Below are 18,913 nucleotides of genomic sequence, written 5' to 3' on the forward strand. Positions count from 1 at the left end.
AGAAAGACCACTACAAATGAGCAATATTTCGCACTGTTATAAATGATAAATGATAAATGGGTTGTACTTGTATAGCGCTTTTCTACCGCCAAGGTACTCAAAGCGCTTTGACACTACTTCCACATTTACCCATTCACACACACATTCACACACTGATGGAGGGAGCTGCCATGCAAGGCGCTAACCAGCACCCATCAGGAGCAAGGGTGAAGTGTCTTGCTCAGACACAACGGACGTGACGAGGTTATACAATTTAATAAATCAGAAACTGATGACATAGTGCTGTATTTTACTTCTTTGTCTCTTTTTTTCAACCAAAAATGCTTTGCTCTGATTAGGAGGGACTTGAATGAAAAAAATGTTCACAGGAAAAAGGTTGAGAACCCCTGGTATATGTCACTAAAACGAAGACAAGAGGAAAAAAAGATTCCTTGCATCGAGTTAGTGTTGGGTTTTACGAGCTGCAGTGAAAGCCTCATGTGGCAAGTATCCCAATGAGCCAATCTGATTCGACGGGTTGCCCCGTTAGCCAATCAGCAAACACTCTGAGCAAAGTGACAGTGCCCACGTGACGTTTGGACATTACTTCCTGGTATCGTTACTTCCGTGTTGCTGCGCTAACTGACTTCCACACCGACAGAAGAGTGAAGGTGTAATCTGTTCCAATCACTCGGTAAGAGACAAACATACTAATTGAAAATATGTTTACACATTCTGAATAATCTTTTAGCTGTCGATAATTGCTAAATGTGTTGTGTTTAAACACTGTAGAAGGGCGTCGGTGCCAAACATTTCCGTTAGTGTTTGAAATGAAACGCCATAAAACACACTTACATTGACCCAACGGTGAGTGTAAACGCTGTTTAGTAGCTGACATTTACGTCTAGGTTGTGTTATTAACGATGGGTGTAATTCACAATGTGGTTTAAATGGTTAAATATTTTGGCTGAAGCATATTATTTCCTCCTACCCCTTCATCCTACTACTAGCCAGGGGAGCAATTGACAACACTGTCCATCACCCCACACTCCTGAGCCTGATTTAATTATGTTATGTTTTCTGTGAATAAATCTTATTTGTTCATGGACTTACCACTAAATTCTTACATGTTGTGGTACTCAGCGCATAATGTTATTTTCCCACTGTGGGATGAATTAAAGTGTGGTAAATAAGGGGTGTGGTCACCTTGACGTCATTTTATGACTTGCATACTTTGCTATGATATGATTTTCTTTTAAAACGCTCAAAAATGTATACATATATTAAAAACAAATATCAATCAATCAATCAATGTTTACTTATATAGCCCTAAATATGTTATTAATTATTATTATAATACTTTTATGTCGTTTTGCCTTTTTTTTAATATGTGCTCCTTCCTATGCAATGTTAGTTTGTAAAACCCTACACTGTCACAATGTAATTTCCCCAATGTGCGATAAATACACATTTTTCCTATCCTACTTTGTTGAGGATTTTTTAAGTGTCTCGAGACATTCAATGATTTAACAAAAAAAAAATAAAATAGACCAGCAACAAATTTAGCATCTTTTTCTGGTGATATTATAGAATGCACTCGTGTTAAGAGACTCTACTTCTGTCCCTTGATGTATCCGACGAAAAGGGAGCTGCAGCGAGCATGACGTCACACTTGTTTCGCGCTACTGCTGCAGTTGGACTTTCGCTCCCATAAACCTGCTACTGTCGTCCCAATATTTTCACATTTCCCAGATTGCTGTCCGTAGGTATATCTGGGTTATATGAAAATTACTGACATGCTGACGTTGCTCCAGACAATCACGTGCGTCCTGTTTACCTTCAGTTTCGGCAGTGCTGTTTTCGGTGATCAATGTTTTTTTCCGGTGGCCAAGTTTTAGACGCATTAATAGTCAATAGGGTACACATAATTCATTCATACTGTAACAATCTGCTGGTGGTAATATTTTATTTTTGTGTGGTTTTGATTTGATGTTAATTTTTCCAGTGGTCCATGGTCCGTACTTGAAAGCCGATTGGCAGAGCATGAAGAAGTGAGTGTGTCAGGAGAAGCACAGAGACGAAAGTGAAAGGTAAAACCTGTTGGAATTGTGCCGGTTATAAGCAAAAGATTGGCAATAACAGTTAAAAACACAGTCGGACTTTGTGTAAATTGTTCTTTATGTTATATTTTAATTTGTTTTCACATAGCAAACCCTTATTTTCAAGATGTGGCGGCTATAAATTTGGCGTGGCGGTGCGCCACATTCAGTTACACTTATGGGAAACCCTTATATATATATATTTTTTTTTTCATATCATCCAATCTCAGTTAATATCACTATTTTATTATTTTATTATTATTACCGTGGATTGTCCCATGCAGGATTATACAGAGTACCCCATTCCTACTGTTTTGTACTGCAGTATCTTGTAACAGACGTTTCCACCATGATTGATTGGTAATATATGCAATCAACTGACAACTGCCATTTTGTTCATATTTATAATTGTGGTCATGATAGCTGCAAAAGTACAAGAGACCCACACTACGGTCGGTACCAATTTTAAGGCAACAGTTTCTCTTATTTTCTGGTACATTTTGTGGGGGTAAAGAGAACAACTTTTTTTCAGGTTATTTTGTTTTTTTGGTGGCATCACAAACATTCTGCTTTAAACAAAGTACATTTGGTGTAGTAAATATTCTAAGACTATTTTCTCAAGTTAATATTTACTAAACAACACTTAAGAATGGTAAATTATTATTTGTTTTATTTGTATTCTGTAATTAGTAGTTTACAGAAGTTGGAGAGAACAAAGCTTGTTTATTAAGATTTCATCTTCATTAACCAAACGGCGTTGATTTTTTTATATTGATATCAAATAGACCTTTTTTTTTTCTTACATTACTTTTGTTTTTTTTAATGTCACAAAAGTTATTACTTTAAAAAACATTCATGTGACATAGCGTTTTTGTTAATGTTTTATTGTGTATACCGGTAATGAATTCCTATACGACATTTCTTCTCAAACGCTTAATGGATCCGTCCCGATACAGCATCTACATGTACACATGTACATAACTTGAATGAAAAAATACCTCTCTCTATCAAAATGTAAAAATAGACATATGCAATAACTACAAGTTCACACGATATTATTTAAGAACAAAAAAAAACCAAATACATGTCTCTAGATACTGTATATGGATAACGTTTATCTATAGCCTTTTTATTAGACAATACAAATTACAAGATGGTATTACATTCACACCCCAACACTGCTTAACCTAACAGTAATCATGATTTAAATTTTGGAGAAATTAATCTTGAGTATTACTTCAGCCATAACTTGCAGCCCTAGATCTCATACATGAACGCTATTTGTATCTATGTGAATAAAAAGTCCAGTTATGTTTTATGGCCCTAATGTGCCATCTTTCAAAATTCTTGTTTTTTTTTATCTCTCGTCCATAAACTGCTATCTTGCACAATTTTTTACATTTATTTTAGTTATTTATTTTTTTCTGCCATATTACTTTGTTTATAATGTTTTTGTTGTTTTCATGTGCACATTAAATTTCTACTGTTTTTATCTACAGTAATATTTCTTCTACAAAGAAAAGCATTTTCGATGTGTTGTGTTTTTTTAAATGAAACTTGGTTAAGAGATTTCAGTATAAATATTTTTTTTTTAATTTTGAGCACATTTAGAAATACTGCCGTTATATTAACCGTGATAATTTTGGTCACAATAATCGTGATAAGAAATGTTCATACAGTGACATAAACAACAAGTCTGATTAAAAATATTTTGATGTAAAAATGCAGTTTCTGATTAAATTAGTTGGTGTGTTGATTCTCCCAGTCGGGACCAATACAGATGTTCTCTGAGTGCCTGCAAGTCTGCATTCAGGGCAGAATTATTGGTGAGCTGCAGCAGATAGTGAAAGTAAAATTTCCTGCTCCTTTTAAATGTTTTTCAACTTCTATGGTAGTGTAAATCATATTTATTTATTTTATTCTTCTGGGCTGCACTTCCAGCTGGGTAAGGGGAAGAGGCACAACGCTGATTGAACATTAATTATGTCGTGAGAATACTGATTAGTGTCTGAGTGTGAGTTGTGGCAAACAGCAGCTCTTGTTTACGTGTTTTGACTCCTTGAGTTTGTTATTGTATCTAAGAAAGTGTCAGAGTGTAACTCAGACTGTGTCTCTCCTTATCTCCTTATCAGGATCTGCAACAAAAATGTTCAGCTACAGCATGATTGCAAAAGCCGCAGAAAAGACAAACGACGCAACACAGAATAAAGCTGCAGCACAACTTTAAACCACAAAAGACGCGACTGACTCCCGGAACACAAGGAGAAGTCATTTCATCAGAAACAAATAAATACAAGAGATGGATCAAGGAGGTTATGAATATTAGGAAGCAAGGGGCTAACACCATCAACAGAATTGAATTTAATCGAAAGGTTAGATTCCCAGCCTTAGCGTGCGGTGTAATTTCAAACTACTAGATTTGATCAAATAGAATAAAAACAGGCTTTTGAAATATCACTGTCATTTGTATTCATTGATTTCTTTAAAAACTAATTCAAAAAAATGTAAATCAAATTTGTTTTAAATTAAAAACTAAAATAAAATCTGAGATTTCATTTTTAGGCCTCATTGCCTAAGCCTATTATAAGTTGAGCGTTGTGACAAGCTATTGATATACTACCCTATAGAGGTGGAGTTTATAATGGGTTCTGAGGTGGTGTTACTGCTGAGAGCATGGGTGTTGTAAGATGCAACTGTCGGGGTACACGTTGCTAAAGTCAGCTGTTGACAGGCTTGAGGTTGGATGTATTGTCCAGAATCATCATAGTAGGCCTTCAACTTGTAATATTAGTGGGTCCTGCCTAGGGCTGAACAATTAAACAGATTTTGTGAAGTGAAGTTTTTTCAATGAAAATATAACAATCACAAAAATAAATAATACCGGGCCGCTCGACCTGCATGCAAACCCTGGAGATGTTGACAGTGAAACAGATGAGGAGCAAATGAGGGAAAAAGAGCACATTTACTCGCAGTTTGGGATGTCATCATGGTTGCTTCTCTTTATTTGACACAGCACTAGTATGACTAATCAATAATCACTAAACTCAATAGAAGAAGTAAGGCATATGATTTCCGGAGTCACGTAACCGTGGACAGAGTCACATAATTGTCCATTAAAACATAATTCTCTGGGAAAAGAAAAATATCAGGGAAATTGACAAATGCAAAGGAAATGTTGTCATTGTGGAGAGAAGAGACATTTGTTTGAGAAAATGTCTCCGGTAGCGCTAATTTATAACTCATACACTCAAAATGCCGGCCGTCGTCAACTCAACAATATCGAGACGGCCACTTGAAACAGCAACCAAACTATAAAGCTAAAACACCCACAACACATCTCATCTGCTCGTGTTTTAATGACATCACCAATGTTACATTAATCTACAAACAGTGGTCGCAACTTGAGAGGCCCCCTCTTTTTTTTTTTTAAAGCTTCCAGTCACCTCTGTACTCCTCAAGCGGAGAACAGCACAGCCCACTTTCCCATTTTCACAATAATAGCGCAGTGCGCCACATCCGGTCTGACTGTGCTAACGAAATAAAAGTTTCAAAAAGTTACACAAGCAAAATGTACTTCAAGCACTTATTGATACATTTACACAATTATTATTTGACCAAAAAACTTCTCAAAAGTGTCCAAAGCTGTATTACACCAATAAATGTGGGGAGTTTTGCATTTAATTAACATTAACTCCTGGGGACTCACGTAAAAACGGCTGCTTAGCTTTTCAACTAAATTCGACGTACGATCATATTCCGAAAATGGTGTACGCCAGTAAAAAGTGTTCGTGCGCACAAATCACAGCAAATTTCTTTGTTACATCGCAATCTACTTGGCGACCTCCGCAGATGTGTGCGAGCCTTGGCATGCCGGTTCATGCCCAGACCACGCCCCCTTAAACATATGCAAACTATTTTTGAAAATAGCCTTGTGCTTGAGCTCGGCACATTCTGGCCAATCACAAGTCAGTATGAGGTTCTTCTTTCTCTTGTGTGAAGCAAACTGCCCAGTGATTGTTAATTGCGTTGTTTCTGACATATCAAGGCAGGTGGAAACAAAAAGTGATTTTGTCAGGAAGAAATTAAAGAAGAAGATCGATGCTCCTGGCCAAAACTGTCTCAGGGAAATTAATTAGTGCTGCACATTTGAAAAGACTACCCACTCCAGCAATTCTGGGAGAAAATGGATGGATGGTTTTGTGTGAAATCTTTTAAATGTAAATATTCTAGTATATCACACAGGATATGAAATACAAACCCTGTTTCCATATGAGTTGGGAAATTGTGTTAGATGTAAATATAAACGGAATACAATGATTTGCAAATCCTTTTCAAAACATATTCAATTAAATGCACTACAAAGACAAGATATTTGATGTTCAAACTCAAACTTTATTTTTTTTTTGCAAAAAGGATTAACTTAGAATTTTATGGCTGCAACAAGTGCCAAAGTTGTTGGAAAAGGGCACGTTCACCACTGTGTTACATCACATGTTCTTTTAACAACACTCAAACGTTTGGGAACTGAGGAAATCCCGTCTGAGGGAACGAAAGTCACGGTCATTCAATGTTGGTTTCCGGCCACGCCGCTTACATGGAGTGATTTCTCCAGATTCTCTGAACCTTTTAATGATTTTACGGACTGTAGATGGTAAAATCCCTAAATTCCTTGCAATAGCTCGTTGAGAACTGTTGTTCTAAAACTGTTTGACAATTTGCTTATAAATTGGTGACCCTCGCCCCATCCTTGTTTGTGAATTACTTAGCATTTCATGGAAGCTGCTTTTATACCCAATCATGGGACCCACCTGTTCCCAATTAGCCTCTACACCTGTGGGATGTTCCAAATAAGTGTTTGATGAGCATTCCTCAACTTGAGCTTTTCATCCAGGATGTTTCTGTACATTGCTTCTTTCATCTTTCCCTCTTACCTGACCCGTCTCCCAGTTCCTGCCGATAAAAACATACCCACGACCTCATGCTGCCTCCACCATGCTCACAATGTTTAAACAATTGTACTAATGCATGTTTAAAAGAGGCTGTTTGCGACCTTTACGCAGATGACAAGAAGGCGCTAACATTGCAATGTGTTTATTAACACATTATGTCCCGTCCTTTTTCGCCCTTTAGTATATAAAGACCTCACTACACCATTACGTAACATGCGCTTTGTGTTTATAATAATAGTAGTAGTAATAGCAATAAATACAATTGAAAATATCAAATGAAAAATGACTGAAAAAAATAAGAATTAAGAGTTTAACATGATCAGTAAAACGCATAATTAAGAAGGTGCGGACAAGGTTTTGAAAATCTCCTTTCATTTTTTTTTTTTTTTTACCTTAGTTTTAGCAGGTATAATGTTTGACAAGAAGTTTTTATATACAAACATGACCTGGTCAAAAGTGATTGTCAATGTGGTGACTGATTAGATCCTCTGTGACATTACCGCAACATATGTTGGTGCAGGAAAAGTCTCATGTGACGAAGCGAAACCGTACTTTTCTCAAGCATGTCTGTCTTTTTGTGCCCTGCGGACATCATTGACCAATATCTTCCTTCAGGATGGAGCAAGAGGAACGACCACCCTCCCACTTTAAAGCGGAAGAGTGGGAGCCACAGCCCCCTCACATTAAAGAGGAGGAGCAGCAGCAGCCCCCCCACATTAAAGAGGAAGAAGAGGAACACATTGTCAGTCAAGAAGGAGAGTTTCTTGGAAGGTTGCAGGAGTTCCCAGAGATTGATATCATTGTTAAAAATGAAGATGATGAGGTCAAAGGTGAAAGTGAGGAGAAGAGAAAGGTGGAGCCTGCAAGTAACAGCTGTATTCGACACATAACAGAAGCTGGAGACCACTATGGAGGATCACAAGTAGGCAACCTCATAGCTCCACTATCAGATGGTGATGTAACATCATCACTCTCCTCTGACACTGATGATGAAGACTCTAAACCTGGTATGACATGTCACTCTGACAACACTCACTTTAAATGCTCTAAATGTGAAAAACCATTTCAGTACCGATATCATCTGAAAAGACACATGAGAATACACACTGGAGAGAAACCCTTCGTATGCTCAATTTGCCTTAAAAGTTTCACTTCCAAAGGAAATTTGACAACACACTTAAGGGTGCATACTGGAGAGAAACTGTTTACCTGTTCAGTGTGTGGTAAAGGTTTTGCACTTAAAGCTCATTTGGAAAGACACATGCGAATACACACAGGTGAAAAACCATTCATGTGCCCGGTTTGTGGCAAATGTTTTACCCAGAAAGGAACTTTGACAAAACACACAAAAATACACACAAGTGAGAAATCTTTCATGTGCACGGTGTCAGGGAAAATATTCTCTCCCAAAAATCATTTGACAACACACAAAAAAGTGCAGGCTGAAGCAAAACGGTTTACCTGCTCAGTGTGTGGCCTGAGTATCGCCCGTGCAGCTAATTTGAGAAGACACATGAGAATACACACAGGAGAGAAACCTTACATATGCTCTGTTTGTGCCAAAAGTTTCACTCAGAAAGGAACATTGACGAAGCACATGAGAATGCACACTGGTGAGAAACCTTTTTCATGTTTTATTTGCAACAAAAGCTTTTGTGAACAAAGATTCCTTGTGACACACATGAGAATACATTCTGGTGAGAATCCTTTTTCGTGTCCAAACTGCAACAAAAGCTTTAGGGAACGAAGAATCCTTGAAAGACACATGATAAAACACACTGGTGAGAAACCGTTTTCATGTTCTAGCTGCAAAAAAAGCTTCAGTGAAAGAAGAAGCCTTGTGAATCACATGAGAACGCACACTGGTGAAAAACCTTACACATGTTCAAGCTGCAACAAAAGCTTTAGTGACGGAAGAATCCTTTTAAGACATATGACAAAACACACAGGTGAGACACCTTTTTCATGTTCAAGTTGCAACAAAAGCTTCCGTGAAAGAAGAAGTCTAGTGAGACACACGAGAATACACTCTGGTGACAAACCTTATTCATGTTCAAGATGTAATAAAAGATTTACTGAACAAACACACCTTGTACGACACATGAGAACACACACTGGTGAGAAAGTGTTTGGTTGCAGTGTGTGTAATGGTAGGTTCTCTTATAAATACCAGGTTAAAGGTCACATGTGTGCTGGTGAGAACAGCAGCAGGCAATGAGCTTCCATAAAATAAACAATAAAGACTTGGTGGTAATGTTACTGTCAGTAGTAGTTAGGGATGGGCGATATGGACATTTTTTAAAATAAATTATTTCCTACTTATGCCACTGATTTAAATTAGTTGGTTTTTGCCCATAGTTCTCCTTTGTCCAATGACTTATGTCCTGCAGTTGTAAACAATAACAATATTTTATTTATAATAGTAAACATCACTGTCATATTGACCACATAACGACATTGGTATCTTTACTGTCGGTATTTGTATTAATCCTCCCAATTGTGTGTACTTTCAAGGGATCTAGCCTGCAGTTAGCTGTTAGCTTATTCTCCTACGGCGTGTTGTGTGGCATGTTAAACTGTTTTCAATGGATGATTCTTGTAAGAAACATAATTTGCCGCCTTGAAGCAAGGATTGTTGACTTGAAAGTGGCTTTGCATTGTGTGGGCACGTTAGCTGGTAGCAAGAATGCTACAGGGTGTTGACGTGCTCCTTCGCTTGTTGCTGTCAAACTTGTGGCACACAAACAGATTTTGTCATCCACATGTACTAATACAATGTAACGATAGTACTAAAACTCTTGTCAACCAAATTTCTATCTTTTGTGTATTGTAGGTTGTCTATATTGTGCAATCTTAGTAGTACTAGTCACTGCAGTGTGGTTACTGTTAACTTTGACTTTCATACAGTGTGATATTGTTGTGTGTTTCACACAATCTTGTCAATTTTGACATGTGTCATTAAACAACTATTTTCTGTTCATTTGTATTGACTTGAAAACTATTTCAGCACGAACATTGTAGCTGAAGAGTGTAATGACACCTCCACACCTGAGGGAGGCAATAATAGTGTAGAATTGAGTTTTAATTCAAATAGGTCCTGTTAGAGCAGTGGTTCTCAACCTTTTTTCAGTGATGTACCCCCTGTGAACATTTTTTTAATTCAAGTACCAAAGCATTTTTGGTTGAAAAAAGATAAAGGAGTAAAATACAGCCCTATGTCATCAGTTTCTGATTTATTAAATTGTATAACAGTGCAAAATATTGCTCATTTGTAGTGGTCTTTCTTGAACTACATTGGGAAAAAAGATATAAAAATAACAAAAACGTGTTGAAAAATAAACAAGTGATTCAATTATAAATAAAGATTTCTTCACATAAAAGTAATCATCAACCTAAAGGCCTACTGAAATGAGATTTTCTTATTTAAAGGGGGATACCAGGTCCATTCTATTTGTCATACTTGATCATTTCGCGATATTGCCATATTTTTGCTGAAAGGATTTAGTGGAGAGCATCGACGTTAAAGTTCGCAACTTTTGGTCGCTAATAGAAAAGCCCTGCCTTTACCGGAAGTCGCAGACGATGACGTCACATGTTGATGGCTCCTCGCATATTCACATTGTTTTTAATGGGAGCCTCCAACAAAAACAGCTATTCGGACCGAGAAAACGACAATTTCCCCATTAATTTGAGCGAGGATGAAAGATTCGTGTTTGAGGATATTGATAGCGACGGACTAGAAAAAAAAAATGCGATTGCATTGGGACGAATCAGATGTTTTTAGACACATTTACTAGTATAATTCTGGGAAATCCCTAATCTTTCTATTGTGTTGCTAGTGTTTAAGTGAGTATAACAGTACCTGATAGTCGGAGGTGTGTGTCCACGGGTGTCTTGACGGCAATGTCTCAGGGAAGACGACGGCAGCTTTATGGACGGGGCAAGCTCAGCTGATCTCCGGTAAGAAGCGACTTTTTACCACAATTTTCTCACCCAAACCTGCTGGTTGACATTCGGTCGGGATCCATGTTCGCTTGACCGCTGTGATCCATAGTAAAGTTTCAACTCCAGGAACTTTAAACAAGGAATCACCGTGTGTTTGTGTGGCTAAAGGCTAAAGCTTCCCAACTCCATCTTTCTACTTTGACTTCTCCAATATTAATTGAACAAATTGCAAAAGATTCAGCAACACAGATGTCCAAAATACTGTGTAATTATGCCGTTAAAGCAGTCGACTTTTAGCTGTGTGTGTGTGCAGCGCTCATATTTCCTAACAGCCCATGACGTCACGCGTACACCTCATCATTACGTGACGTCTTAAAAAAAAATCTCCCGGGAAATTTTAAATTGCAATTTAGTAAACTAAAAAAGCCGTATTGGCATGTCTTGCAATGTTAATATTTCATCATTGATATATAAACTATCGGACTGTGTGGTGGGTTGTAGTGGGTTTCAGTAGGCCTTTGAAGTGCCCTCTTTGGGGATTGTAATAGAGATCCATCTGGATTCATGAACTTAATTCTAAACATTTCTTCACAAAAAAAAGAAATCTTTAACATCATTATTTATGGAACATGTCCACAAAAAATCTAGCTGTCAACACCGAATGTTGCATTTCTTTTCAGTTTATGAACTTGCATTCATGTTTTTATTATTCAATAAACATATCTATAAAGGATTTTTGAATGTTGATATTTTTAGAATATTCATGAAAAATCTCACGTATCCCTTGGCATACCTTCAAGTACCCCCAGGGGTACGCGTACCCCCATTTGAGAACCACTGAGTTAGAGGTTCAAATGTGAGAAATACAAACAAGTGGAATACTGTGAGAGTAGAGTTGTATGCTGAGTGTAACAATGGGATGTAGCTCAGATGTTGGTGATGAGTGGACAAAAGATATGAATACGGACGTGTGGAAAAACATGAAAACAAGTAGTGGAAAAGAAAAAAACACTAAAAGATCAATCTAGCAGGTCAACTTGCTACAGATGCTGGAGTGACTTATCATGTTCTCCTTTTTTTGTCCTTAATGTTCCAAATGTACAAACCCTGTTTCCATATGAGTTGGGGAATTGTGTTAGATGTAAATATAAATTGAATACAATGATTTGCAAATCCTTGTCAACCCATATTCAGTTGAATATGTTACAAAGACAAGATATTTGATGTTCAAACTTATAAACCTTTTTTTTTTTTTTTTTTTGTAAATAATCATTAACTAGAATTTGATGCCAGCAACACGTGACAAAGAAGTTGGGAAAGGCGGCAATAAATACTGATAAAGTTAAGGAATGTTCATCAAACACTTATTTGGAACATCCCACAGGTGTGCAAGCTAATTGGGAACAAGTGGGTGCCATGATTGGGTATAAAAACAGCTTCCAGAAAAATGCTCAATCTTTCACAAGAAAGGATGGGGTGAGGTACACCCCTTTGTCCACAAATGCGTGAGCAAATTGTCAAACAGTTTACGAACAACGTTTCTCAAAGTGCAATTGCAAGAAATTTTGGGATTTCAACATCTACGGTCCATTTTATCATCAAAATGTTCAGAGAATCTGGAGAAATCACTCCACGTAAGCGGCATGGCCGGAAACCAACATTGAATGACCGTGACCTTCAATCCCTCAGATGGCACTGTATCAAAAACTGACATCAATCTCTAAAGGATATCACCACATTGGCTCAGGAACATTTCAGAAAATACAGTTCGTGGCTACATCTGTAAGTGCAAGGTAAAGCTCTACTATGCAAAGCGAAAGCCATTTATCAACCACATCCAGAAACGCCGCCGGCTTCTCTGGGCCCGAGATCATCTAAGATGGACTGATGCATAGTTGAAAAGTGTTCTGTGGTCTGACGAGTCCACATTTCAAATTGTTTTTGGAAATATTCGACATTCGGTCATCCGGACCAAAGGGGAAGCGAACAATCCAGACTGTTATCGACGCAAAGTTCAAAAGCCAGCATCTGTGATGGTATGGAGGTGCATTAGTGCCCAACGCATGGGTAACTTAAACATCTGTGAAGGCACCATTAATGCTGAAAGGTACATATAGGTTTTGGAACAACTTATGCTGCTTTCTAAGCGCCGTCTTTTTCATGGACGCTCCTGCTTATTTCAGCAAGACAATGCCTGGCCACATTCAGCACATGTTACAACAGTGCAGGTGCTGTCTCCCATCGAAAATGTGTGGCACATTATGAAGCGTATAAAATGACAGTGGAGACCCCGGACTGTTGAAAGACTTAAGCTCTAAATAAAACAAGAATGGGAAAGAATTCCACTTTCAAAGCTTCAACAATTAGTTTCCTCAGTTCCCAAACGTTTATTGAGTGTTGTTAAAATCACCACTGTGATGTAACACAGTGGTGAACATGCCCTTTCCCAACTACTTTGGCACGTGTTGCAGTCATGAAATTCTAAGTTAATTATTATTTGCGAAAAAAATATATATATATGAGTTTGTACATCAAATATCTTGTCTTTCAATTGAATATGGGTTGAAAAGGATTTGCAAATCATTGTATTCCGTTTATATTTACATCCAACACAATTTCCCAACTCAAATGGAAACGGGGTTTGTACAATAAGCAATTCCTCAACGATTCAACATATCCAAGAAGGAGTATGAAGAAACACATTTTATTTAATCCCAACACTGTCACATATTAGGTGTATGATAGTCATATCAGGTACTGTTTTTATACTTAAAATACCCCATACTTAATGCTTATAATCTTACTTCGACTTGTCCATATTTGTACAATATAATTGTATAATTTACTTCTGTCATTCCATAGTTTAATTGCACGCAAAAATACACGTTGTTTGTACATACAAAAATGACAAACTCTGTTTATTCCTAAAATTAAACAGTTATTCTCTTAATGAAAGTAATTTTCTGTTAACCTGTTATTGTTAGTTTTGTACATGATTTTTACAGTTTGAATGTATACAGTAACTGTGAATTTCAGTATTTTTTTCAAATTAAATGATTTGTGTTCTGTATATTTATCCTTAAGGATTATATTAACTTCTCTTTTCTGCCGTACTCTTATTAAATTAAATGTACTTCTATGATGGTTTCCACATATTTCTACACAATAACTCAGCGTGGTAACACAGTACAAAGTAGGAATGGATTTTGGGTCCAGAATTTATTTTGTTTTTTTCAGTATTGAAATATGTTGTATGTACTTGTATACATTGTATACAAGTACATACATATATGTTGTATGTCTGCAGTATGTCAGCAAGTACATACATATATGTTGTATGTCTGCAGTATGTCAGTGTTAGTCAATTTCATTGAGTTATTTTTCGTCTCAGTCAGCATTAACCTTTTTTCCCCTGACAAAAATAAGACAATAAAAAATTAACTGGCATTTTAGTTAACAAATAAAAACGAGATAAAAATGTTGACCAACAAAATCCAGTCATATTTCATTGTGTGTTGTAGATGAGTGGGACAAGTTCAGAATATATCCAATCACAGCTCTTTAACAGTATACATGGAACAGAGGGGTGGGGAGTTAGTTACGAAGGAGAGCCCATCGGATGTTTTTTTTTGTTGGGGGCTCAGTAAGTTTGATATGTCGCCCACCAAACAAAAATGTTCCACATCGTAACATATGTACACCTAAAATAAAGTGAAGAGGACATTTTACATTTTTGATGCTGTATAAAGTCACCAGCAGGAAAGTCATAGTGAAATTTACACAAATGTAAGTTAAAGGCCTACTGAAATGAGATTTTCTTATTTAAACAGGGATAGCAGGTCCATTCTATGTCATACTTGATAATTTCGCAATATTGCCATATTTTTGCTGCAATGATTTAGTAGAGAACATTGACGATAAAGTTTGCAACTTTTGGTCGCTAATAAAAAAGCCTTGCCTTTACCGGAAGTAGCAGACGATGTGCGCGTGACGTCGTCACTGGTTGTAGGGTTCCTTACATCCTCACATTGTTTACAATCATAGCCTCCAGCAGCAAGAGCTATTCGGACCGAGAAAGCGACGATTTCCCCATTAATTTGAGCGAGGATGAAAGGTTTGTGGATGAGAAAAGTTAGAGTGAAGCACTAAGAAAAAAAAAAGAAGAGGCGACGGCTCCAGGCGGGGGCAGTTGGAGCGTTTCAGATGTAATTAGACACATTTACTAGGATAATTCTGGAAAATCCCCTATATGCTTATTTTGTTAATAGTATTTTAGTGAGATTATAAAGTCATACCTGAAAGTCGGATAGCTGCGGTGAACGCCAGTGTCTCTGAGAGAAGCCGAGGAGCCAAAATCACAGCTGCCTTTTTAAGCTGCAGGATGAGGTCTCATAATCCACTCAAGTCTCTGGTAAGAGCCGACTTAATATCACAATTTTCCCGTCCAAAAACGTGCTGGTTGACGTAGAGAAACATGTTCGCTTGACCGTTCTGTGTTAAAGCTTCACAACAAACAAAGAAACACCGGCTGTGTTTCGGTTGCTAAAGGCAGCTGCAATCCACCGCTTTCCACCAACAACATTCTTATTTGACATCTCCATTATTAATTGAAAAAAATGCAAAAGATTCAGCAACACAGAGTCCAAAATACTGTGTAACTATGCGATGAAAAGAGAGGACTTTTAGCCGTGTGTGGTGCTGGGAGAACATGTCCGCTCCAACCAATAAGGCCACAAGCATGCGTCAACATAAGCGTCATTCCGCGACGTTTTCAACAGGATACCTCGTGGGAAATTTAAAATTGCAATGAAGTAAACTAAACCGGCCGTATTGGCATGTGTTGCAATATTAATATTTCATCATTGATATATAAACTATCAGACTGCGTGGTCGGTTGTAGTGGGTTTCAGTAGGCCTTCAAAACTAATTCTACCATATTACTTATTTACAGTAAGTACATTTCTCTGCCTCACAGAATGGTTAATTAACAGTAAATGTGAAGGCATGACACTTTTACTGTGGTCCGAAGTGTGTCACACGTTCTGCAAAACTAGGAAGTGGATTCAGAGTTCATTTTTTTATTTATTTAAGGTAAACATTTATTAGCAATTGAAAAGTTAAGACATGAATTAAAATAATGGAAGAGATTACCAACACAATAGATAGTAAATGGTGTGCACTGCAGTGTTTAGGGATTCAACAAAAGCATTTGAAACAATTAACAAATTAGAACAGTGCTCTCGGGAGCAGGCGGGGGGCTCACTGTCTCATGCTTGTCCAGTGCATTATACATCGGACTGTATAATGCATATGTTCCTTCTTGACTGCACTTAAATGTAAAATACATAATATATTTATATTATTCACATGTGAATAATGTTGTATAGTATTTATTGTCTATTGTGGGTGAACCACAGTGCTAAATTTCCCCCAGGGATCAATAAAGTACTTTCAATACTATTCTATTCTATTGTATTGTACGGTAAAGTTGCCCCTGCCAATATGGCCGACACGTCGGCACGTCGCATACATTAACTGCGTCTGCGCGGTAACGTGTCTTTTTTTCGTAGTACATCTATGGTAGCTACGTGACGTCATTACATCATTCTGTGGTCACGTCTTGCTATTGCTATTTCCGTGTTGCTGTGCTAATCATGTCAATCGACGAGGAAAGGTGTAAACTATTGCAGTCACCGGGTAAGAGACAACCTAGTTATTGAATATATGTTTACGCATTCCGGATGATATTTGGCTACTGACAATTGCTATATTGGTTGTGTTTAAATTGTAGAACAACGTACGTGCTGAACATTTCCACCGAGCTGGCATACAACTCACACACATTGATTCGACGGTGAGTGAAAATACTTATCAGCAGCTGATATTTATCTTTATTTGGCGTTATTCATTGCGTGTATTTTATATTGTGGTGGCAAAGGCGGTTATCCCGTCCAGCCTTATTGTTAATGATACAAGGAGTGACGTCAAATGCAATATTGACCATAGCACGAGGACCTTGTGATAATATTTTACCTACATAAATGTGGTATTTACTCGTTTTTGAAAATGTTGATTTAAGTGTTGCACGTCGTGTAGCATGTACAGTCAAGAACTAGGTTATATTCCCTGTTTAGAATACTGTACAGCAGGGGTCACCAACGCGGTGCCCGCGGGCACCAGGTAGCCCCTAAGGACCAGATGAGTAGCCTGTTGGCCTGTTCCTAAAATAGCTCAAATAGCAGCACTTAACAGTGAGGTGCCCCTATTTTTTAAATTGTATTTATTTACTAGCAAGCTGGTCTAGCTTTGCTCGACATTTTTAATTATAAGAAAGACAAAACTCAAATAGAAGTTGAAAATCCAAGAAAATATTTTAAAGATTTGGTCTTCACTTGTTTAAATAAATTCATTTATTTTTTTACTTTGCTTCTTATAACTTTCAGAAAGACAATTTTAGAGAAAAAATACAAATTTAAAAATTATTTTAGGATTTTTAAACCCTTATATGTTTTTACCTTTTAAATTCCGTCCTCTTCTTTCCTGGCAATTGAAATCAATGTTCAAGTCATTTTTTATATTTTTATTCTAAAGAATAATACATACATTTTAATTTAATTCTTCATTTTAGCTTCTGTTTTTTCGAAGAAGAATATATGCGAAATATTTCTTCAAACTTATTATGATTAGAATACAAAAAAATTATTCTGGCAAATCTAGAAAATCTGTAGAATCAAATTTAAATCTTATTTCAAAGTGGATTTTAACCTATTTAAAACATTTCATCAAAATTCTAAAATTAATTTTAATCAGGAAAAATTAATAATGATGTTCCATAAATTATTTTTTTTAATTTTTTCAAAAAGATTCGAAATAGCTAGTTTTTCTCCTCATTTTTTTCGGTTGAATTTTGAATTTTAAAAGAGTCGAAACTGAAGATAAACTGTTTCAAAATTTAATTTTCTTTTTTTTTTTTCTTTCCGTGTTTTATCCTCTTTTAAAATGTTCAATTAAGTGTTTTTTTAATCATTCATTCTCTACAAAAAATCTTCCGTAAAAGGAAAAAAAAATGTACGACGGAATGACAGACAGAAATACCCATTTTTTATATATATATATAGATTTATTTATTCAAGGTAAATTGAGCAAATTGGCTATTTCTGACGATTTATTTTAAGTGTGTATCAAACTGGTAGCCCTTCGCATTAATCAGTACCCAAGACAAGTAGCTCTTGGTTTCAAAAAGGTTGGTGACCCCTGCTGCACAGTAACACATTCATCATCATTTCCTTTTATTCCTTTCATGAAAATGCATATATACAAGCAATGCACAGTTCACACTTTCATTGTTTTTTGTTTCTTGTACATTTCCATGATCAGAAAGGAGCAAATGGAAAAATTATATTCTTATATTTATCTGCCCCCTTTTGTGACACAAATTATTTTAAATGACTTTATCACTGTTCCCTCCACCAACACCAGTACTTCAACATACTTTACATTTTTGTTTAAGCATTTTCACAATGACACTTCCAAACAAATATCAATCCATCCATTTTTTACCGCTTGTCCCTTTTGGGGTCAGTTTGATATAATGCCAGGTGTCTCTTTTTGTAACACTTTTTAAGTTCAGAACTATTCTTACAACTTTTTAAGTCTTTCTTTAGAGAATTCCGTTGCTTTCACACCAGCAACAGACAAGCACATTTGTTTCAAGTTTGTTCGCGCCCTCATATGTTTAAATTCATACAGCTTTCTGTGATTTTCATCTTCAGACGTGAACACGAATAACTTGTGTAAGTCCTTCGTAAAAACGTTATTTCTAGCTTTGAACATCACTAATAGAGTATGCAATTCTGCAATGTCTTTTAGTTTTAATAATCCTGACCACACAAGGTCAGGATTATTAAAAAATAAGAAAAAATAATACAAATTGCTCCTTTC

At 36.7% G+C, this 18,913-nt stretch overlaps 1 protein-coding gene across 2 annotated transcripts in view; it reads left to right on the forward strand.

Moving 5' to 3' along the window:
- Positions 1 to 536: 536 nt before the first annotated feature.
- LOC133564386 (gastrula zinc finger protein XlCGF57.1-like) overlaps positions 537 to 18,913 on the forward strand; it is a 42,260-nt gene continuing 23,883 nt past the window's right edge. Inside the window, exons 1-3 of one of the 2 annotated variants that reach the window (XM_061918646.1) lie at positions 537 to 673; positions 1,985 to 2,069; positions 7,643 to 8,034. In XM_061918646.1, the coding sequence (XP_061774630.1) occupies positions 7,644 to 8,034 (391 nt within the window). In that variant the 5' untranslated portion in view covers positions 537 to 673; positions 1,985 to 2,069; position 7,643. Of the gene's footprint in view, positions 674 to 1,984; positions 2,070 to 7,642; positions 10,008 to 18,913 lie in introns of those variants that run through there. The other variant, XM_061918645.1, reaches the window with a different exon arrangement.

This window comes from Nerophis ophidion, linkage group LG13 (genome assembly GCF_033978795.1).
Source record: "Nerophis ophidion isolate RoL-2023_Sa linkage group LG13, RoL_Noph_v1.0, whole genome shotgun sequence".
Taxonomy (NCBI): domain Eukaryota; kingdom Metazoa; phylum Chordata; class Actinopteri; order Syngnathiformes; family Syngnathidae; genus Nerophis; species Nerophis ophidion.